The following is a 23,461-nucleotide window of genomic DNA, read 5'->3' as shown; positions in this document are numbered from 1 at the left end:
AAAAAGCCAGGCCACATCTTGAATGCTTTGCTGCTTAGAAATTTCTTCTGCCACATACTCTAAATCATGCCTTTCAAGTTCAAAGTTCCACAGATCTCTAGGGCAGGGGCAAAATGCCACCAGTCTCTTTGCTAAGGCATAGCAAGAGTGACCTTTGCTCCAGCTCACAATAAGTTTCTCATCTCCATCTTGGCCCACTTCAGCCTGGATTCATTGTCCATATCACAATCAGCACTTTGGTAAAAATCTTCCAACAAGTCTCTAGGAAGTTCCAAACTTTCCCACATCTTCCTGCCTTCTTCTGAGCCCTCCAAACTTTTCCAGCCTCTGTCTGTTACCCAGTTCCAAAGTCACTCCACATTTTCTGATATCTATAGTACCCCATTCCTGGTACCAATTTTCTGGGTTAGTCCATTTTCACACTGCTATAAAAAACTACCTGAGACTGGGTAGTTTATAAAGAAAAGAGGTTTAATTTGACTCTCAGCCCCACATGGCTGGGAAGGCCTCAGGAAACTTAAAATCATCGCAGAAGGTGAAGGGGAAGAAAGGCATGTCTTACATGGCAGCAGGAGTGGAGTGGGGAACTGTCACATACTTTTAAACAATCAGATTTCATGAGAACTCATTATCACAAGAACAGGGGGAAACCACCCCCATGATCCAGTCGCCTCCCACCAAGTCCCTCCCTTGACATGAGTGGATTACAATTCAAGATGAGATTTGGGTAGGGACACAGAGCCAAACCAGATCACTCCTCTTTATCCTTGACAATCTTTCTTGTTCTGAAATCTACTTTGTCTGCAATTCATTTGGCTACACTAGCTTTCTTTTGATTAATTAGTGTTTGTATGGTATATTTTTCTCCATTGTTTTATTTTTTTCCTCTTTAAATCTTTGCTTAGCAGGCTTCTTGTGGACCGAATATAGCTTGATCTTGCTTCTTTTTTTTTTTTTTTTTTTTTGAGACAGGTTCTCACTCTGTCACCCTGGTTGGAGTACAGTAGCATGATCATGGCTCATTGCAGCCTTGACCTCCTGGGTTCAATCAATCCTCCCACCTCAATGTCCTAAGCAGCTGGACTTACAGGCACATGCCACCATGCCCAGCTATATTTTGTATTTTTGTAGAGAAAGGGTTTCACCATGTTGCCCAGGGTAGTCTTGGGCTCCTGGGCTCAAGCGATCCTTCTGCCTCAGCCTCCCAAAGTGCTGGGATTACAGGTGTGAGCCATTACACCCGGCCTGGTCTTGCTTTTTTTTTTTCTCCCCCAGTCTGACAATCTGTTTTTTAACTGGTAAGACTATTTACATTTAAAGTGATTATTAGTATAATTAGATGAAAACCTACCATCTTGCTAGCTCTTCTCTATTTGTTGCATTTGCTGTTTGTTTCTTTTTTTATTTTTTGAGACAAGGTCTCTCTCTCACCCAGGCTGGAGTACAGTGGCATAATTATGGTTCACTGTAGCCTGGACCTCCTGGGCTCAAGTGATTCTCTCACCTTGGTCTTCCCAGTAGCTGGTACTACAGGTGCACACCACCATGCCTGGTGAATTTTTAAATTTTTTGTAGATATGGGGTCTCACTATGTTGCCCAGGCTGGTCTCACCAACTCTTGGGCTCAAGCCCAGCTACTCTACCTCTTGAGTAGCTGGGACTATAGGTGTGTGCCACCATGCCTAGCTAATTTTTCTATTTTTTGTAGAGAAGAGGTCTTGCCATGTTGCCTAGGCTGGTCTTAAACTTCTGAACTGAAATAATTCTGCTGCCTCAGCCTCCTGAGTAGCTGGGACTATAGGCATGCGCCTGTGTGGTATTTTTCCTACTGCCTTCTTTGGTGTGATTTTTTTTTTTAATTCCATTTTACTTTATTGACTTATCACTTAGATTTCTTTAAAAAGGTTTTTAGTGGTTGCTTTTTTGTTTACATTATACATTTTAAAATAACCTGAGTTTTTCAGGTGTTTTGCCACTTCGCATTTAGTTAAAGTATGGTTATAGCGTGTTCCCAGTTCTTCCCTCTTTTCCCTTTTGCCGTTGTTGTTAAGCGTTTTACTTTTACCTGTGTGGTACTTATCCAATACATTGTTACTGCTTTAAGCAATTATCTTTTAGAGCAATGAAAAATTAAAAAATTATACTTTACCTTCATTTATTCTTCATTTTGTAGATTCAAGCTTCTCACTTTTATATATTTTTCTACCTGAAGGACTTCTGTTAATATTTCTTATAGGATGGGTCTCCTGGCAGTGAATTCTCTATTTTTGCGTGTCTGGAGGAAAGCCTTTATTTTGTACGTATGAAGGATATTTTCACTGGATGTAGAATACTGGATGGGCAGTTTTCTTTTCAGCACTTTAAAGTTGTCACTCCACTGTCTTACGAAGTTTCTGATGGTAAGTTTATTGTAATCTTATATCTTTATTCCTCTGTATGTAACATATTTTCCCCTCTTTGACTGCCTTCAAGAGCCTTTGGCTTTCAGCAGTTTGAATATGATATGCCTAGATATCCTTTTTTTTTTTTGAGACAGAGTCTTGCTCTGTCGCCCAGGCTAGAGTGCATTGGCGCGATCTCGGCTCACTGCAACCTCCGCCTCCCAGGTTCAAGTGATTCTCCTGCCTCAGCCTCCTGAGTAGCTGGGATTACAGGCACGCACCACCACGCCTGGCTAATTTTTGTATTTTTAGTAGAGACGGGGTTTCACCCTGTTGGTCAGGCTGGTCTCAAACTCCTGACTTTGTGATCTGCCCGTCTCGGCCTCCCATAGTGTTGGATTACAGACATGAGCCACCGTGCCCAGCCCCCTTTTTTGGTATTGTTTGGCATTTTCAGTTTCTTTTTCTTTTTTTCTTTTTCTTTTATTTTTTGAGACAGGGTCTTGCCCTGTCATCCAGGCTGGAATGCAGTGGCACGCTCACGGCTCTTTGCAGCCTCGACCTCCAGGGCCCAAGCAGTCCTCCCAGGGCCCAAGCTTCTCAAGTAGCTGGGACCACAGGCATGTGCCATCATTCCCGGCTGATTTTTTAGTTTGTTTTTAGGGATGAGGTCTCCCTATGCTGCCCAGGCTGGTCTCCTGGGCTCAAGCCATCCTCCCGCCTCAGCCTTCCAAAGTGCTGGGATTATAGGCATGAGGCACCACGCCCAGCCTGTTTTCAGAGTTTCTTATTGTTACTCTGTAGTTTAGTGTCTTATCACTAATTTCGGTAAGTTCTTGGCCATTCAAATGTTTCTTCTCTGTTGTCTCTTCTTCTGGACTTCTGCCACAGCTGTTGTATGTTCTCCAGGTGGGAAAATCTCTTTTCTCTTTATATTTCAGTTTGGGTAGTTTCTACTAGCCTATTTTCAAGTTTACTGATTCTTTTTTCAGCTGTTTCAAGTCTACTTGATAAGCCTCTCAAAGGCATTTGTCATTACTATGTCTTTATTTCTAATTTGGTTTCCACTTGATTTTTTATAATTTTCATTTCTCTCTGAAATTACCTGTCTGATCTCATACATTGTCTACCTCTTTCATTAGAGTTTTTACTGTATTAATCACGTTCTAATTTACTGTCTTGTAGTTCCAAAATTTATGTCATACGTGGGTCTGGCTCTGATAATTGCTTTGTCCCTTTGAGCTGTGTTTTTATTACTGCCTTTGCCATGCTTCATAATTTTTGTTTAAAGCTGAATGTGCTGTATATGACAGGAGATACTGAGGTATATACTTGATATGCTTACTGAAGACTGCTAGTTTCCTGCAAGTCCTTTAGGGTGGAGATTTGTGTTAATCTGTTCAGGCATTGGGCTGTGTTTGATGTTTATTATTGCTATGGTTACTGGAGTTGACATTTGTTGTTGCCATGGGAACTAGAGGCTTCAAATTTTCCCAGTAATACCTTGTTCTTGTCTTCCTGCTTGGCTTTGGGTTTTCCCTTTGTGCTGTTTCTCCGTGAGAGTCTGAGTCTTGCAGCTTTCTCAGGTGTATTCCATTGTTTTTACTCAAAGCCTGTCAGTTAGTGGAGGGTGAGGGGAGTTCTGTGATGTTCTGGTTAAGCCTCAGATTTATGCAGATAGTAGAACCTGGGTCTTGGGGGTGTGGCCTTCACAAGACTATTCCCTTCTTTTTCCCAACTGCTATGGGGATTCAATAGTATCCTCAAGCTAAGGTTTTTTTCAGCTCTTTCCGCCTGCATTAAGGCTATTGCTGTTTTAGAGAAACAGTGAAGATGGATAAGGGTGAAAATTGGGTGTCCGCTTCCTTTCCTTCCTCCAGCTGTAGTGGGATTCCACCAGAAATTGCTCCTTGCTGATTAAGCCTTTTGTTCCACAGGGAGATAAGGGAAATAGGCTGGTTTGGTATTGTGGCTTGCTCTTCCCTCATTAGCTCCACGGGGGTGGAGATGGAGGAGCTTTCTCTACTTCCTCTCTGCTTCCCCCTGCATTAGAGAGACTTTTGAGGTTCCTGGAGGAAAAGCCCACAAGAGGATGGGAACTCTCCTATGATTGCAGCCCTCGAGGACTTCACACTCTGATTCTAACCTACATTCAGTCTTCAGCAGTTTGTTAGAATTTTTGGTTTAATCTTCCTATCTGCACTGGGATTCTTCCATGTTCTTGGGACTGTTTCCTTTGGTCAGAGACAAGGCTTTTAGGTGCCTGTCTAGCCTTAGCTGTTGCTGTTGCTCCATAAATGTTGTATTGCCTGGAGGCTGGGATAGCAGTAAACAAAAAAGGAAAAAGTGATTTCCTCCCAGCTCTTTTTGAACCTCAGGAATCCACATTGTGGTCAGAGAACATATTTCAGTTTTTTTTTAATTCGTGAGACTTGCCTTAGGGTTCAACATATGGTCAATTTTTGTAAATGATCTCTTTCTGCCTGAAAGAGTATATTTTGCAATTATTGGATGCTGTGTCATATTAATGTCTTATTTAGGTCCAGTTTGTTCATGCTATTCAAATCTATATTTCTACCCTCTCCCTTTATTTGAGTCGTTTGTTCTATCACCTACTGAGAAGAATACAAAATTTATTATGATTATGGATTTTTTCTGCCACTTCTCTATAATTCTGCTGTTTTGCTTTATATATTTGGAGGCTATGTTATTACATGCATACAAATTTAAAATCGTTGCATCTTCCTGATAAATTATACCTTTATAGGTATTAATGGCTTTTGTGCATTGAAGTCTACTTTGAATACAATTAATACAGCTAGAGCAGCTGTGTTTCAGTTTGTTAGTATGACTTTTTCCCATACTTTGAACTATTTTCTGTAATTTTAAGTGTGATTCTTGATTAATTTTTTTTAAAAAAATTGATTTTTGTCATCTGGTCCAATTACATTTAATGTAATTACTGAGTTATTTGAATTTACATTTGACATCTTATATTTTGCTGCTTAAATATGTTTTATTTGTTCTGTAATCTTGTTCTCTCTTCTTTTTTGGATTTGAGTATTTTAATTCTTTCTCCTTTCTATTTAGTGTGTTTGTTTTCCCTCTGGAGTAACATTAGTTACCAGTTACCTGTCCACCATTCCAGAATGAAATAGTCTGTGCATATGCAGTATGTACTCACTCCTTTAAAAGTAGTAGCATGATATATACATGGTTCTGCACTTTGGATTTTTTAAATAAATACACTTTTTAAAAACATATTGCAGATTGCTTGCCGCTTTTACACTCTTGGACAGTACGAGAACCTTGGAACCCTGTGACTCCCAAGTATATGCTCTTGATTATGTATTTTTGTTCTTTATAGAAACCTCATCACACGTTATTATTGCTTTAATAATTAAATGTTGTTTGATATATCTCTCTTTCTGGATTCTAAAACAGAGAGTGTCTGTCTCCTTGGTGATGAGTTGCTAGGTGGGGCTGGTTCAGCTAGATAATTAGGAAAAACTAAACATATGCTAACAGATGGAAAAAGCCTGTCATTAAAATATATATATATATATATGAAACAGTGAGAGAAACCGTGACTGAATTTTTTTTTTTATGTTTGGAAAAGAAAAACTTATTCACAGCATGAAAACACAGCCATGAATAGGAAACAGTGGTCATAATAAGATCTTCACTAAGGACCTTAGGAAAAAGGATTTCAAGAGGATCAAAGGAAAGAGGGAGAAGCTTTCTTGGGTAGTTAGAACGTTTCCATTTTATTGTGGCATAAATGAGGTGCAAAAGAAAGGAAAACTGAAGTTTCATAGTTGTAACATCTTCGGCCAGGGTGGTGAGAGAGTAGAGAAATATTTAAGCAGGTCTAAAGGAATAAGAGACATCTTACCAAGGCTGGATGCAAGGAAATAGCTCTCACAACCGTCTAGAGGGAGCCCATAGGATTTGCTAAAAGGCAATCAATTTCTTTGGGGCTAAATGAAGTATGGATGACATTTAATTGTTGAAATAAGATGCAGGAGGATGAATTGGATGATTGTACTCTTAATACATTTCCAGCTGAGAACTATAAATACTCATTTTATCAGATGCTTTTTTAGCATCTGTCACAATGGTATGAGGAATTCCTGTTGACTCTTCAGTACTTTGTGCGCTCATTCCTTTCCATTAACTTTTTTATTCCATTCCCAGCCATACCAATGGGCTCAGCTCTTCCTTGTCATCTTTTTCTAAATTATAAGTTCCTTACCTAATTTCTCTGATTATCATCTTTCCCTCCTGTCATGCATCTTACATGATCGTTAGGCCTAAAACATGTCTTATATCCTGGAAATCCTGTAGTGGCTCTTTATTTTCTGTTATATCAAGTCAAAATTTTAGTCAGTAGACCTGTTTTGGCCTTAGGTTTTTCAACTGTAAATTGGTTGGTTTCAACAACCCCCTTGTCTTGTGGGTTGTTGTGAGGATTAGAGATAATATTCGCCTAAGTGCAGTTTAATGCAATTTAATGTAAATACTCAATAATTACCTAACATTTGAAGCCCTCTTTAACTTCCCAGCCTTACCCATTTAATCTTATTTCCCCTATTCAGAAATGTGTATCCACCAGTATGGTCCATCTGACCTCTTTACAGTATGCCCAAACATACTGTGTTTACTGCCTGCTGGCCGAAGGTATTGGCCCACATCTTTCTGCTTATTTATCCATCGTCTCATCCTTCAGAGCTCAGTAAAAGCTGCTGCTTTTTTCATCAGGCTTTCCCAAACAAATCCAATTCTAACTGATCTTCCTGACTTTTAATGGTAATTGCAGTCTTTCTTACACACTTCACCACTTGTGTAGTTTTGTGCTGTTTTCTGTATGTTTCATGTATGGACATCTTATTTTCTGTCCTAGATTAATTCGTCGAGGGCAGGGTCATATGCTTTATTTGGTCTGTATAATGCTAGGTACATGGCAGATGTCTCAAAAATACTTGTCTAATTAAGTTGCTTCTCTGGTAATACCCGTCAGAAGCAAGTTTTCCAGGAAAAATTTAATTTTGGTGCTTCCAATTCTCAGTTGTACATGGTGGCTGTGGTTTGTAATTTTAAAAAATTTAATGAATACTGAAGATTAGCCAAAAAATAAATAGAAATAATAAAAACATTTTTTTTTGGTAGAGACATGGGGTCTTGCTGTGTTGCCCAAGCTGGTCTTAGAACTCTTGGCCTCAAATGAGCCTTCTTGCCTTGGCCTCCCAAAGTGCTGGGATTACAGGTGTGAGTCACTCCACATTGCCAAGATATGTTTTGTTCTTCTTGTTGTTGTTTTAAAATTGAGACAGGGTCTCGCTTTTGCTCCCAGGCTAGAGGGCAGTGGTGCAACCATAGCTCACTGTAATCTCCAGCTCCGGGGCTCAAGACATCCTCTTGCCTCAATCTCCCAAGTAGCTGGGACTACAGGTGTGCACTACCATGCCTGGCTAATCTTTAAAAATTGTTTTAGAGATGGAGTGTCACTGTTGCCCAGGCTGATCTCAAATTCCTGGGCTCAGATGATCTTCCTGCCTCGGAGTGCTGGGATTACCGGCATGAGCCATCATGCCTGGCCTAAGATAGGATTTTTAGAATTGCCTTTGAATAGAGAATGGCAGATACAGATTAGGAAACTACTTGAAAAAAAATTTTACTTATAAAATTGTGGTGTTTTCATGTACCTGTTTTATATTTCATGTTACTTTAAGATTAGAATTAATGGAATATCCATTCCTTATTCAGTATGATAATGTTAAAATATTTATTGCTTCTTAAAATATTTGCTACTTTATCTTTTTCAAGTGCTAATATTTTTTCCAGAATACTTTCTTTCTTGATTATAATTATTCTTGATTATACTTTAAAAAATTAGAAAATACTGAAAAGTACTAGAAAAAAACAAACCCTACTTCTACCAGTGAGAGATGAGGGCTATTAACATTTTGTTGGATATACTTTCAGTCGTTTTCTGCGTATCTGTAAAAGGTAAGTTTCCCCATCTAAGTTTCTCACCTTGTAATTTTTAATGTTTGCTTTTCAGCTTTTCCTAAAAGGATTGTACACCTTAGAAATGCTTAAGGAAGAGTGATGAAGGCAAGTATCCAACTCTTTGTAGTCAGTGAAATTTAACTTGGTTCATGTCCAAACCAAAAAGCTTTCGTCACCATATTTATCAAAAAACTAAAAAATTGGAAAGAAAAACTTAAGGGAAAAAAAGACAAAGCAATTTGTATATAATTTGCTGTGATTTTGTGGAATACCCTCCTAAATGGTTGATAGATTTTAAAAACATAATTTTTTCACTTATTTCTGATACTAATTTAGAACAACTTGTTTTCTGGGTGTGAGCTAATGGCATATTAGGTCTTCAGTAAAATTGTGCTAGAAAAGTTAATTGTTGAAAATTCTGAGAACTTACCAAATTATTTGAAATGCCTGGCTGGTAGGTGGCTGCGTTTTTTGTCCCCCTTCCTCACCTTTTGCTCCTTCTACCTCTCCCCTTTCACTCCTTCGACCTCTCCCCTTTTTCCTGTGTCCTTTTGCTCCTTTTTCTCTTTCTCCCTCTGGTTTACTTATAATAACTTTACTCTTCAGAGAAGCTGAGTGAATAAAAGAGTAGCCAGCATTTCCTTCTTACCAAAAAGCATTTGATAGGCTTATGCAGTTAAACTCGTTTGTGTTAAACCAGGGATCTAAAATTAATTAGTTGGGTGGGGCGCGGTGACTCATGCCTATAATCCCAGCACTTTGGGAGGCTGAGGAGGGTGGATCACTTGAGGTCAGGAGTTCGAGACCAGCCTGGTCAACATGGCGAAACCCCATGTTTTTACTAAAAATACAAAAATTAGCCAGGTGTGGTGGTGGGCGCCTGTAATCCCAGCTACTTGAGAGGCAGAGGTAGGAGAATTGCTTGAACCCAGAAGGCAGAGGTTGCAGTGAGCTGAGATTGTGCCACTGCACTCCAGCCTGGGTGGCAGGGGGAGACCCTGTCTCTAAATAAATAAATAGTTAATTGGGGAATTTTATAAACTGAGCAACAGTTGTTCATATTCATTTGAGCCTCTGTAAGACATACAGAAGAAAAGAAGGGTGTCCCTGTACAACTTTGAGATTATTGAATTTCTTTTGTGCTTGCATTCTTACTGTCAGCAATTTTATAGAGTTAATTATTGCAACATCACTATTGTTGGTATTTTTGCCACAGCATTTGACTTTGGTGGCCTTAAAGATTTTCTATTGGCCTACAGAAAATTTTAGTAGCCTTCAAAACCTTAACTAGTTTCTTAGTGCTGCTATTATGCAGATGATAGCTACAAGTGTAAGTACCATATTACGTTTTATAATCAGTACAGTAGATTGTTTTTCAAAATTATTACCTTAAAACTTGATGTTTAAAGCTCAATTTAGGTTTCTTTAGGGCTGCATGCTAAGTGAGGCTATGTGCTGGTATGATTAAGGTAAGTTTTGCCTTTGAAAATCCGATAATTTATTACTGTTTTGTTGCTTATTCTTTGTAGCTGCGAAGATAGTCTTGGCATGGAAATTAACACCTTACTCCCAGCTTTTCCCAGGAAATGCTAACATTTCCTTGTAATCAATCATCATTTTGAATTATTTGAAAATAAATGATTTGGCCGGGTGCAGTGGCTCACACCTGTAATCTCAGCACTTCGGGAGGCTGAGGCGGTTGGATCACTTGAGGTCAGGAATTTGAGACCAGCCTGGCCAACATGGTGAAACTGTATCTCTCTAAAAATACAAAAATTAGCTGTGCATGGTGGCACGTGCCTGTAATCCCAGCTACTCTGGAGGCTGAGGCAGGAGAATTGCCTGAACCCAGGAGGCAGAGGCTGCAGTGAGCCGAGATTGTGCCACTGCGCTCCAGCCTGGGTGAAAGAGCAAGACTCCGTCTCAAAAAAACAAAAACAAAAATAAATTGTTTTACAAATGCTTGTGAAATCTCAAATGAATTTACTGACATTCAAAATGTACCACATTCTCTATTTTTTAAATAGGCAGCAACCAGATGGCCAGTTGATTAGTTTATAATAGTGCCCAAATAAGTAGATTTGCTGAGTAATAAATTCCTAGTACCTTTGCATATGAGACAAGTAGAATGATCCTCAGCTAACCTTGACATCATTCCTTTATTCTTGCTGTCTTTTAATCTCATGGGATAAACATATTTTATACATTTTACTTCTAACAACAACAACAAAAATCAGTTGTATTAGCTAATAATGTGCAAATAGAGGAAAAAGTAAACTACTTTTTCAGTACTGTTCTGCTGCTTTCACACCCTCCCATCTTCTCAGGATCTAAATAGCCCAGTGCAAGAAGAGATGAGTTGATATACACTGATAGGGGATTATTTTGGTTACATTAGCCCTTTTCCTCTGAGAAACTCAATTGTTTCAGTAACTATTAGCCAGCAAGACAAACTCATGAGGAATGGTGAGATAATTACTATTTTTTAAAAAAATCAGAGTAACATTGTATTATGTGTTTATTTCATATTTGGTTAGAAGGGGATAATTAAATATATACACTATTGGCAAAATTTTTGCCCACAAGGAGCACCAGAAAACCGCACCAGAGGCCAAGACAGTCATTGATCTAATAAGGGCAAGGGTTTCTTTCTTGGTTCTCCCAAAGGGAAATATATGAACAAAAGCAATGCACAATCAGGAAAAGGGTAACAGGCCATAGTGGGTTGGCTAGATTTCAGTGGAGCCACAAAGAATTTGGGTGAAAGGCAATGAAACTTCCATTCTCATGGTTGTTATTCATTTGCCTAATTTAGGAACAAACAATTTTGTGGCATTTAGAAAGTAGGAAGGTACTAGAGAGAGACAAATGTCTTTATCCCTGTCTCCCTGTTTATGTTCCTCTGTTATGAAGAGATTAGGTGATGGAATCACAGGCATGAAAGAATATGGACAGTGGAGCCACAATGACAGTGCCCATATAATATTTGAAAAAAGTCTTCTGAGAGTAGTCATCAGGAACAAAACTTTAGTGAGTTTGCATTCCTGTTCCACTAAACTCTAGTAGCCTTGAGTTCACAGGGAACTCTTTTATTCAGCTAATTTATGGCTTTCTAGATTGCCACTTGGTGGCAGCAAGTCCACATATTCCCAGAACAGGAGCACCATGGTGCTTCATTGGTAGTGGCTTAAATTGTTGAAGTACTTGGTAGTGTAGGGAGTTTTAAAGTCCTTTAAACAAAAATTTAAAGAAAAATATGGAAATAACCTCCTACATCATATTTTGCATTCTGTAGCAGCTTCTGTGCATGTATATAATTTTGTCTTATATATTTGCACAAATGCAGTACAAAAATAAACACTTTCTTTTAGGAAAAATCTCATCATCTCCCATCCCCCCTTCCCCCCCCTTTTTTTTTTTTTTTTGCATGTGATTTTAGTAACCATGGCAGTTGCGTTGATTTTACATCTCTTAGTTTCAGCTTCCTTTTAATTTCTTGCATTTAATACTGGTATATGTTTGCTGTTTGACCTTTCTTTTTCTCTACTTTTCTGTCATACCCAGTTACTTTGCTTTTGAGTTTGTATGGATATATGGGAAGCTTCTGTCAGGGATGACACTATAGAGAAAGGGATTTCTTTGAATCTCCTTTCTTGATAGCTGGTACTGAGCAAAGCTCTAGTCTCTGATTCTGATTCTGTCTGAACCATTCACTCATATGGTGCCAGAAAGGTCATTTGTGCTTCAGCAGAGAATTCAACTTACAGGGTTTTTATTTCCATTCTCTTCTCAAAAGAGCAAACCTGTCATCTCTAGTTACCAGTGAACTTGATGAATATGAATGGTAACACACTGTTTTCCGTTAAAATCCACATATAGTTAGATTGGGATATCCATTTCTCACTGTTGTTCTTTGATTATACTGAGTTTCAGCCTGTGAATAATTAACTGTGGTTATGAATGAGAGGGATTAAATTTCCTCAGCTAGGGTAAACCTATTGGATGGTCTCTTCTCTTGATTTCCCAAGCAATGGCTGTTCTGTCAACTACCATTATAGTGTCCATTCCAAGATGGCTCCTCTAATATCTAATTCTGTATATATTGAATCTTGTAGGGATTTTTGTTTTTGAACATTGCTGTTTTAATTTCCTATGGACTTGTTCTGGGCTTTTTCTCTCATTCTAAAAAATAATCATTACCCACTATCTAGAAAACTGTCTTTTAATCTTCTGATTAAAGATTGCTTAATGATAGTGCCTATTTGTTTGGCCAGTAGCATGTTTTTCTTTGTTTTAACACTGGAGTTTCTGCATGGATTTATAATATAAGGTTTTTTTTTTGTTTTTTTTGTTTTTTTTTTTTTAACATTAGATAGGCATGAAGCCTTCGTCTCACAGCTGCATGCGTAGTCACTGTTGAAGCAAATGCCTACCTAATTTGACACTCTTGGTGTGTTTAAAAAATTTTTTTGAGTTTGCAAATAAGCATATTAAGTCTACTGATGGAGCCTTCGGGCAGTGAACAGTTATTTGAGGACCCTGATCCTGGAGGCAAATCCCAAGATGCAGAGGCCAGAAAGCAGACAGAATCAGAACAAAAATTGTCTAAAATGACCCACAATGCTTTGGAGAACATTAACGTGATTGGCCAAGGCTTGAAGCATCTCTTCCAGCACCAGCGCAGGAGGTCATCAGTGTCTCCACATGATGTGCAGCAAATTCAGGCAGATCCAGAACCTGAAATGGATCTGGAAAGCCAGAACGCATGTGCTGAGATTGATGGTGTCCCCACCCACCCCACAGCTCTGAATCGTGTCCTGCAGCAGATTCGAGTGCCACCCAAGATGAAGAGAGGGACAAGCTTGCATAGTAGGCGGGGCAAGCCAGAGGCCCCAAAGGGAAGTCCCCAAATCAACAGGAAGTCTGGTCAGGAGATGACAGCTGTTATGCAGTCAGGCCGACCCAGGTCTTCATCCACAACTGATGCGCCTACCAGCTCTGCTATGATGGAAATAGCTTGTGCTGCTGCTGCTGCTGCTGCTGCATGTCTACCAGGAGAGGAGGGAACTGCGGAGCGGGTAAGTTTGTAAGATTTTGTTTTTCTGTTAACTTACTGTTTTTCGTACCTAGGACTCTCCAGACTTTCCTTTGGTAACTAAAAAGATATCTCAGCAAATACCTTAAAGTTGTGGTAAAAGAATTTTTCCCCTTTTCAAATGGGTAAATAATAATTATAGCTAATGAATGAATGCTTAGAATTATATTCTTATTTCCTTCCTAACATAGTGCTATATTTTATTTTATCCTTTCATTAAAACCTTAAGTATATTTCATGTATTCTTTCTGTATATTTGAGGGTCAGTTTTATGGTAGAGCAATAAAGATGCTTTGTTTCTTATTGTTTTGATTTTGCACATGGAAATGGCTTTCTTACATTAATGAATGTAGTGAATAAAGTTCTAGAATCTGAGTTTGTCTGTGCTTACCATGGAAGTACACTAAGTCGGTTATAATTTTCATATACTTTGTAGTACATCAGCAGCATTCATTATACATTTTGCATGCCACAGTAGAGCATATACATTATTATAGTGTACTATTAATAAACAGATTGTTTTGGGTTTACCCAAAGCCAGGCATATTAAATCTAGGAGAAACTTTTTCCATATAACTCTCAGTTATGGTTAGTTGAGGCACATAGAAGAAATAGTCCTGCTAGGGTTTGAAAACTCAGGTACGCGTAGCCATGCAGGTAGTGACAATGAGTGAACTTAAGTGTTATGGAGCTTGGACAAACTGAGGAGTTCCTGCTTTGTTTAACAGAGACAATGTCTTAGCTTTAGCTGATGGTTGAAATTTAGTACTGTGGGCACAGTCTTGCCAGAGCTTCTGATTTTTTTCAAGAGAAACTGGAAATCTAGATGAGAAATCTCTTGATTTTTAACAGATATGCAAGCCACACTGAACACATTTGTGGGCTAGGTCTGCCTTGTAAGTTACCATTCAACTATCTTTCAGCATTACTTTTGTGTATTCGTTAAGGTTTTTGTTTGATCGTTTTCATTCTGTGTCTGCTTGCAGTACAGTTAGGTTTTTTTTAATTGGATATTGAGTTACCTGGAAATATAACTACTGAGTCTAGTACCTTAAACTTTTCCTAAGGTTTTTTTTTTATTGGATATTAAGTTACCTGGAAATATAAATATTGAGTCTAGAACTTTAAACCTTTCCTACCTAAATATGATATTTAAAACATATAGATAATGGACAGTAAATCACTTTAAACCTATCAAAATAATGATGTGAATTAAAATTCAAAACATTTAAATGGGGAAAAGTACCATATATTTATGTGTATATTCATTTTATTTTTTTTGGAGACAGGGTCTTACCCTGTCACCTAGGCTGGGGTGCAGTAGTGTGATCGTGGCTCACTGCAGCCTTAACCTCCCCAGACTCAGGTGATCATCCCACCTCAGCCTCCTGAGTAGCTGGTACTACAGGCGCATGCCAGCATGTCTGGCCAATTTTTTTTTTTTTTTTTTTTTTGTAGAGAGGAGATTTTTGCCTTGTTGCCCAGGCCGGTCTCAAACTCCTGAGTTCAAGTGATCCGTCCACCTCAGCCTCCCAAAGTGCTGAGGTTACAGGCATGAGCCACCGTGTCCAGCCTATATTAGTTATCTTTGAAATAAAAAGAATATTTGGTCACTGATTACCCAAACTAGTTGGCAGTAAAGATTGACAGTGCAGCTATGTACCTTGTCTTAATCTTCAGCCTTTACCAGAGAACATTAAGGAATTTACTGCTAGTGATTCTGGGATTATAGACTTTTATGTTAAAAAGAAGAAGTGTAAGTAAAGCAGATTTTATTGGAAAACTTCAAGAGAAAGAGGGCAAAGTGAGAACTTTTTTCATAACATTGTTTCTTTAATGCTTTGTCAACTTTACTAGCATATGCTTACAATAAAATCCACCAGTTTTAAGTGTACATCTTGACTAGTTTTGAAAAATGTGTAGTTTTATAATAACACAGTCATTATATAGAACATTCCCATTACCCCCAAATAATGATTTCTCATGCCCCTTGGCTGCAGTCAGTCCCTCTTACCCAACCAGTGGCCTCTGGTAGCCGCTGATCTGCTTTCTATTGCTATAGTTTTGCCTTTTCTAGAACTTCCTAAAAAATTAGATCATGCAGTCTTTTGTGTTTGACTTCTTTCATTTAGTGTAATACTTTTCAACTGTTGTTGATTCAACTGTTGTTGAATGTGTTGATAGTTTGTTCCTTTTTATTGCTGCACTCCAGGCTGGGCAACAAAGCAAGACCCTGTCTCAACCCCCCACCACCCCCCCACCAAAAAAGATAGATGTAAACTTTGGAGCTTCTAAAGGGAAAGTTTGGAAGTTATGGATTCAGGTTCTCTATTAAGGTTAATATCACTTCAGAGCTCACTATATCATTTTCTTATTTATAGCCAGATTTAGGAAAAGCAGTGTATATTAGGCTGCAATGAGGGAAGCTTTTTGGATCACTTATAGGCAGAAGGAAAGGGAAATTTTTGTAATGCCTGGCTGTACCTGGAAGATAGAGAAAAGTGGAAGAAGTTTGAGGGAGATGGATGTGTTCAAATAAAAAGATTTCTAAGTTTGAATTAGTTGAACTGTAAGCAAAACTAGTGAGGCAGGTGTACTGTTCTCCCAGTGGGGAAGAAATGAAGTGGGGAAAAGGATAATTCATGTTGTTGACCACCAGGTGGTGCCCTAGGCGAGGATTGGTAGGTGGAAGTGAGGGGATGGATGCCTGACAGGACATTGATTAACCCCGGGGTGATAATTTAATTAGTACAGGAAGTCATTAGGATGTGGGCTAGCTTGAGCACAGTGACTATTAAATAGTGATAGTGCTCTTATAAATATTGAGTTGAATTGATAACTGTGGAAGTGGAATGAATGGACAATAGAAGAACAGGTAGGATTTGATAACAGTGTTAGAATAAAAAATTTTAAAATCTGAAGTTTGCTTGGGAGAATCAGAAAATATTGTCCATTTCCACTAAACAGTTGAAAAATTGTATTTTTTAAGGAAAACCATTTAGTTTCAGTTGAGTGGCTGACACCTACTATGAAGAGAATGTCTTATAGGCCTTTAATAATACGGAACTGGAAAAGTGGGCATAAGTTAGAGATGAAGATGTATTTTGGCTTTCTCATTGTTCTCCCTTAAAGATACTTTACATAGCAAAACTTGATTGCCAAAGCAAGTAACTTACAGGTTTATTGACCCTACCTCTGAAAGCCAGAATGTTTATGGCTATGTCCTTTCCCCCAATACTGAGTTTCCTTTAATATAAATATGTATTCATTGGCCCCAAAGATATTTTGATTATCCTTAATGATCTCATGTGGGCATCAAATATAGTTCTTGTAAGAGTAGAAGTGAAGGTACAGATAAGCTAACTGTTCCTAACCTTGGTAAATTTGTTATGCAAAGTGTAATATCATAGGGATGCTTCTTAAAGTTTGTTTTTGTTTGTTTGGTTGGTTGGTTTTTTTTTTTGACACAGAGTCACGCTCTGTCACCCAGGCTGGAGTGCAGCGGCATGATCTCTGCTCACTGCAACCTCCACCTCCCAGTTTCAAGCGATTCTCCTGCCTCAGCCTCCAGAATAGCTGGGATTACAGGTGCACACCACCATACCCTGCTAATTTTTGTATTTTTAGTAGAGACAGGGTTTTACCATTTTGGCCACGCTGGTCTCAAACTCCTGACCTCAAGTGATCCACCTGCCTCAGCCTCCCAAAGTGCTGGGATTACAGGCATGAGCCACCGCGCCCAGCCAAAGTTCGTTTGTTTGTTTTTTAAGTCTGAGTTACTTTCTTTCTGTTCAGAGCCTTTTATGATGAAGGCTCAACGTAATGGAAAGCAGAGTTCACTCTTTAACCTCTTTTTCCTTTATACAACAAAATGGTCCAGGCTTTAGGGTAATCAGACTCCTAAACGTATATAGTATGTGACCTAATTTCTGCTTTTCTCTTTTATTCATCAGAGATTTGGGTACTTTATCAATAGCTTTGAATCTTAGGAGTAGAGGAGGAGAATTTTAGTATCCAAAGTCCACTATTCTTTGGTTTATCCAGAACGCTAATATAAGGTCTTGCTTCCAAAGAGTCATAGACAGATAGAGGGATAGGCCAAGATTGTGTTTTGTGTAAGGTAATTACTAGAGCAGACTGTTTTTTTGTTTGTTTGTTGGTTTGTTTTTCAGGGATCTCAGTACAGCATTTTTTCTCAAGAAAGACAACTTTGGCAAGTTAGCACAATGTTGAACTAAGTCGGTGTTTGTTAAAAATTGACTTATTTTGATGTTATCATAGCCTATGATCCTGTTGGTCAATGTGAGCAGTCTAGATCTTATTTTTGAACTTTTGTACTTCAGGGTCACAATTAATATACATTATGCGTTAATAGGTGTCTCTCACTTTGTATATACATCAACTTTGGGAATATGTTCCTAAACAAAATTTTAAATATATAAAATGTTATTTTTGTTTTGTTTTGTTTGAGATGGAATTTCACTCTTGTTGCCCAGGCTGGAGTGCGGTGGCGTGATCTCGGCTCACTTCAACCTCCACCTCCTGGGTTCAAGCGATTCTCCTGCCTCAGCCTCCCGAGTAGCTGAGATTACAGGCGCACATCACCACGCCTGTATAATTTTTATATTTTTAGTAGAGATGGGGTTTCACCATGTTTGTCAGGCTGGTCTTGAACTCGTGACCTCAAATGATCCACCTGCCTCAGCCTCTCAAAGTGCTGAGATTATAGGCCTGAGCCACTGCGCTGGCCTAAAATGTTTTATTTTAAAAATTAAAGTTATGGCAAATCTTTTTATTTTGTCATAGTAACATCTTACTGGGATAAGAAACCCTGACTCAGATTTCAAAACTGTAATAATGAGGAAGCTAAGAATTCAAAAGTCTTGAGTTGCAAAATGAGTCCCTTGCACCACAAATGGTTTCTAGTCAGAAGATCACCGGCTGCTGCCAAGTGACTACCAGACTCATAGACTGTTAGGCCTATTAAGCTACTTTGATTAATTCTAATCAAACTCATGATTTTACAGGTCCAGAGATGTTAAAAACCTGCCTGAAGTTATACAGTTAATTATGAGTGATACCAGGACCAGATCCCTGGGTTCCCTCTTGTTTTGTGTTCAGCATTCTTGCCTCTTTACCTGGTTGAGCATGCCAGAGAATTGAAGAATGCCAGAGAATTGAAGAACACCAGTTCTTTCAAGCAGGAAATAAGAAAAGGGGAAAGGAAAGTTTTTCCTTTTTTCAAAGATTGGTTGCTAGATCAGCTTGTTTGAAGGCAGAAATCTAAGAGCAGTGACAAAGACTGATTTCATCACTACCTCTGGTTTCTTATGTTATTATGTATTTTTTGAGATGGCGTTGGGGTCTCGCTCTAATGCCCAGGCTAGAGTGCAGTGGTGCAATCATGGCTCATTGCATCCTCAAACTTATGGGCTCAAGGGATTTTCCCACCTCAGTCTCTTGAGTAGCTAGGACTATAGGCATGTGCCACCATGCCTGGTTCTTATGTTATTACTTTTAAACAACTTTTGCCATCATTTTCAGACGGGTAACAGTAGATATCAAATACTGAAATGATTTCCTAAAGTTATTTTAATCCCATTCATCATTAAAATATGAGCAGTGACATCCTGGATTCTCAGATGTCTAAACAAAATAATAACAAAATAGTTATTTACAATGCCTAAAAAATAAGGCCTCATAAATATATATAAATATATGTATTTATATTTGAGACAGGGTCTCACTCTGTCACCCAGGCTGGAGTGTAGTGGTGTGATCACAGCTAACTGCAGCCTCGACCTCCCAGGCTCAAGTGACCACCCACCTTAGCCTCTTCAAGTAGCTGGGACCACAGGTGAGTGCCACTGCACCCGGCTAATTTTTGTATTTTTTTGTAGAGGAGTTTTGCGGTGTTGCCCAGGCTGGTCTTGAACTCCTGGGCTCAAGTCATCCACCTGCCTCAGCCTCCCAAAGTGCTGGGATTACAGGTGTGAGCCACTGCATGTGGCCAAGGACTCTTATATTTAGTGAGATGGCTGGTTAAATAGTCTTCATGGAGTTATTTCTGCATTGTGAGTTTGAGGGTGGGATGGAAAACAGGGCCCATAATTAAAGTTTCTTACTAACCACATAAAATGTTGCAGAGTTATAGTAAGAAAGAGTGATGACGATGAGAATCATCCCTCTGTTATCTTATTGCCTTAAGACACCAAGAAACCCGCCCTGGAAATGCTGAATTTTAATGGACTCGGAATCTTTTCCATGTAGTTGATAGTATTCTTTGCAAGAATTTTGTTGAAGTGAATTTTGTTTTTATATCATTATATCAGATCATTCTTAACAAATATTTGAGTGTCTAATGTATGTAAGATCCTTTCCATGTATACTTTGCAGTTTAATTTACATGTGAGTATTTTGGGGCAGGTCAATATCTTTAAAAAAAAAAAATGAAGTAATTAGTGCTTAGGGAAAATTTTAAAACTTGTCTAAGACCAGAGAGTTAGTTCATGGCTGAGTCTAAGCTCTTTGCACATGTACACATCTACATCTACATCTACACATCTACAGCACCGATGCCTCAATATTGATAGCTTTTATCATGTACTTAGTGTGGGGAGTGTAATATAAAGGCAGAGAATATAGATCTTAGAATGATACAGACTGTCAGAAAGTCGGTAATCTGCTAAGTAATTTTCCTAAAACACATAAGAAAAAAACTTGAACAGTTGGTCTTAGTTAAAATTGAAGCAAGATTTGAAGCTTCATAATTAACTCTTAAAGTAGAAACTTAGATGAAAGAAAAAAGTAAGTTTCCCATTGCTTTCCTTATGTACTATCAAAAGGCCACAATGAAATTGCTGGAAGTCACCACCTCTTACTAACCTCCAAACAGTGCTTAAAAGTAGGAAGTGAGAGGTAATTGGCTGGTTTATCTTTGCTTCCATGCAGTTTTACTGGCCTATAATCTGGTGGTTAATAGCATCGATTGTTTTTAATTCTGTTGTTTTTTTCCTGCCAAGTTGCTATAACCATCTGGGAAGGGTAAGATAAGAGTGCTGGAGCATTGTCCTAAGAAAGTTCCACTTCTCCTTTTGAGCCTTTCTTTAACACAAATCTCATATTGGGAGAGATTTCTACAGTCGTTTTCATTTATAGCTCTCTAACATTCTCCCTAAACGGTTGTCTGGCCTCTCAGAATCTCCCAAAGCAGCCTATTCTACTTGTGCCTCTGTTAGACAAATCTAATATATTAATCTGAATCTGGTACCCTGTATTTCTCCAGTTAGGGCCAATCAGAATATGTAATGCCTCTGCAGGCATGAATTGCCTTCACATTGTGTCTCTTCCTGAATAATCCCTTCTCCAGACTAATAATCCTTAGTCCTTGGGATATATATATATATATTTTTTTAATTTAACATTTTTTGATCCAGGCATTTTAAGTGTTTGGGATACAGTAGTGAATTCTCACTACAAACAACTGTACTGTGAAGTATTACTATCTCTATTTTTATAAGTGAAGAAACAAGATGAAGTTGGAATGACTTATCATGTTTACACAATTGGTAAGAAGTTTGTAATGGATGTCAGAACCAAGTCTTTTTAGCTCTAGAAGTCATGCTTTTGACCACTGCTCTTTGCTACTGTAGGTCTTGCCAAGAATAATCTAGTAGGCGTCTTCAAGGCCTGAAATAGATAGTTCAAGGAGAAGGCTCATCTAAGGAATGGCATAAACACCTTCTAGGTAAGAAATTCTGAGGTTCCTTGGGATATTAAATGAATCTGTAGCCTTCCTGGGTTCCACTGGGAAACTTGACGTCAAGTAGCTTCTTAGCTGGGTTTGGTGGCACACACCATTAAATTCGTGGTTTCAACAATTCACTAAGGACCCCAACATCCATAAAAAATATGGAGTGTTTCACAAGTTTTTGTGTCATCTTCTTCAGAAGCCATGCTAATCTTTGTATTCCAATTTTAGTATATGGGCTGCTGAAGCAAGCCCCGGGTTATTCATTCACATCATAATTTTGAGTACTTAGTCATACTGGTCCATCAACTCTAACTGTTCCCGTTCTTCAGTATTTCGCTTAAATTCTAGTCTCCAGAACAGAACACAATGCCCAGATCTGATTACAGTAGTCAATAGACCTTTCCTAATTCTGAAGTATTATATGCTTATGGTCAGCACAACTCCAGTTTGAAATTGTTTTTCCTTTTTGTGATCTGACTTACCTTTCATCTTTAATTTTTATTTGGCAAAAGTTGTAGAGTTTAATTCAGAGTAATTGAAATTTTTACAGGCAGTAAAATAATACAGATGTTTAGTCATTTTGAGACTGTTAGTAAAAAGACTTTTTCTAGAGAACTTAACTTCTAATTTCTAATATATTTACTTTTAAGAATGAGAACCCTTCACACCTGTAATCCCAGCACTTTGGGAGGCCGAGGCGGGTGGATCACCTGAGGTCAGGAGTTCAAGACCAGCCTGGCCAACATGGTGAAACCCTGTCTCTACTAAAAATAAAAAAATTAGCCTGGCATGGTGGTGCACACCTGTAATCCCAGCTACTCAGGAGGCTGAGGCAGGAGAATCACTTGAACCCGGGAGGTGGAGGTTGCAGTGAGCCGAGATCGGGCCATTGCACTCCAGCCTGGGTGACAGAGTGAGACTCCGTCTCAAAAGAAAAAAAGAAAGAAAGAAAAAGAATGAGAACCTTTCACATTCTACATTTTATTTCATTTGGTCTTAGGCTAGTCAAGTGAACTGTTTGGCCTGGAGAAGGAACAAAGAAATCTGTAACTGGTTGTGATCAATTAGTTGTAAGCACTACTGCACTTGGACCAGCCTCAACTTCTACCTTTTTAAATTGGTGTTAGAGATTAACCAAATGTCACCTACATCATTTCCCAACACTGATACCATGTGCTTCAGCACCTCATTTTTCTTACTTTGTATTTATAGTATTATTTATTTAATGTGTAGCCATATTCTTCAGAATAATTAAGAATTGTGGCATGTTGAAGAATTCAGTCACTTATTAGCCCTTCAGATATCTTTGTTTTTTTAATCAGTGCTCAATTTGTTTTGCAAAAAGTTTTCTTTAAAACTTTTCTTTAAAAATTTCTTTAAAACTTTTCCTTAAAAGTTTCTTAGAAACTTTTAAAGAAAATTTAAAAAGTTTCTTTGAAACTGTTCTTTAAAAGTTTCTTTAAAACTTTTCTTTAAAAATTTCTTTAAAACTGATGTCTGCTGATCACAGAAATTTAAAGAAGTTTTGTATTTTTTTTTTTCTTAAAAAATAATTCCCAGCCAGGTGCAGGGGCTCACACATGTGATCCCAGCACTTTGGGATGCTGAGGTGGGCGGATCACTTGAGGTTGGGAGTTCGAGACCAGCTTACCAACACAGTGAAACCCCATCTCCACTAACAATACAAAAAAGGCCCGGCACGGTGGCTCACGACTGTAATCCCAGCACTTTGGGAGGCCGAGGTGGGTGGATCACCTGAGGTCAGGAGTTTGAGACCAGCCTGGCCAACATGATGAGACCCCGTCTCTACTAAAAATACAAAAATTAACCGGGCGTGGCACATGTCTGTGGTCCCAGCTAGTCCAGTGGCTAAAGCAGGAGAATTGCTTGAACTTGGGAGGCAGAGGTTGCAGTGAGCTGAGATCGCGCCACTGCACTCTAGCCTGGGTGACAGACCAAGACTCCGTCTCAAAAAAAAAAAAAAAATTAGCTGGGTGTGGTGGTGCACACCTGTAATTCCAGCTCCTTGGGAGGATGAGGCATGAGAATCACTTGAACCCAGGAGGTGGAGGTTGCAGTGAGCAGAGATCTCACCACTGCACTCCAGTCTGGGTGACAGAGTGAGACTCCATCTAAAAAAGAAAAAAAAAAATTCCCAGCTTAATAGAAACTTCAGCCACTCTGAAAATCAAAATATGAAGATGTGGGATAGTCTCTAAG

The 23,461-nt window shown here is 38.7% G+C and overlaps 1 protein-coding gene and 1 pseudogene across 11 annotated transcripts in view; one reads left to right on the top strand and one right to left on the bottom strand.

The window, feature by feature from the left end:
* Positions 1-23,461, top strand: part of TMCC1 (transmembrane and coiled-coil domain family 1) — a 243,445-nt gene that overhangs the window by 52,756 nt on the left and 167,228 nt on the right. For 3 of the 11 annotated variants that reach the window (XM_063704165.1, XM_063704166.1, XM_063704164.1), the window contains 2 exons: positions 2,237-2,399; positions 13,197-13,471. In XM_063704165.1, coding sequence (XP_063560235.1) covers positions 2,237-2,399; positions 13,197-13,471 — 438 coding nt within the window. Of the gene's footprint in view, positions 1-2,236; positions 2,400-8,445; positions 8,499-12,765; positions 13,472-23,461 lie in introns of those variants that run through there. The other 8 variants (XM_055381556.2, XM_055381557.2, XM_063704167.1 and 5 more) reach the window with 7 other exon arrangements.
* On the bottom strand, positions 21,394-21,493 carry LOC115934136 (uncharacterized; annotated as a pseudogene).

This window comes from Gorilla gorilla, chromosome 2 (genome assembly GCF_029281585.2).
Source record: "Gorilla gorilla gorilla isolate KB3781 chromosome 2, NHGRI_mGorGor1-v2.1_pri, whole genome shotgun sequence".
Classification (NCBI taxonomy): Eukaryota; Metazoa; Chordata; class Mammalia; order Primates; family Hominidae; genus Gorilla; species Gorilla gorilla.
Note: the sequence above shows the minus strand (reverse complement) of the source record. Positions and strands in the feature narration are given on the sequence as shown.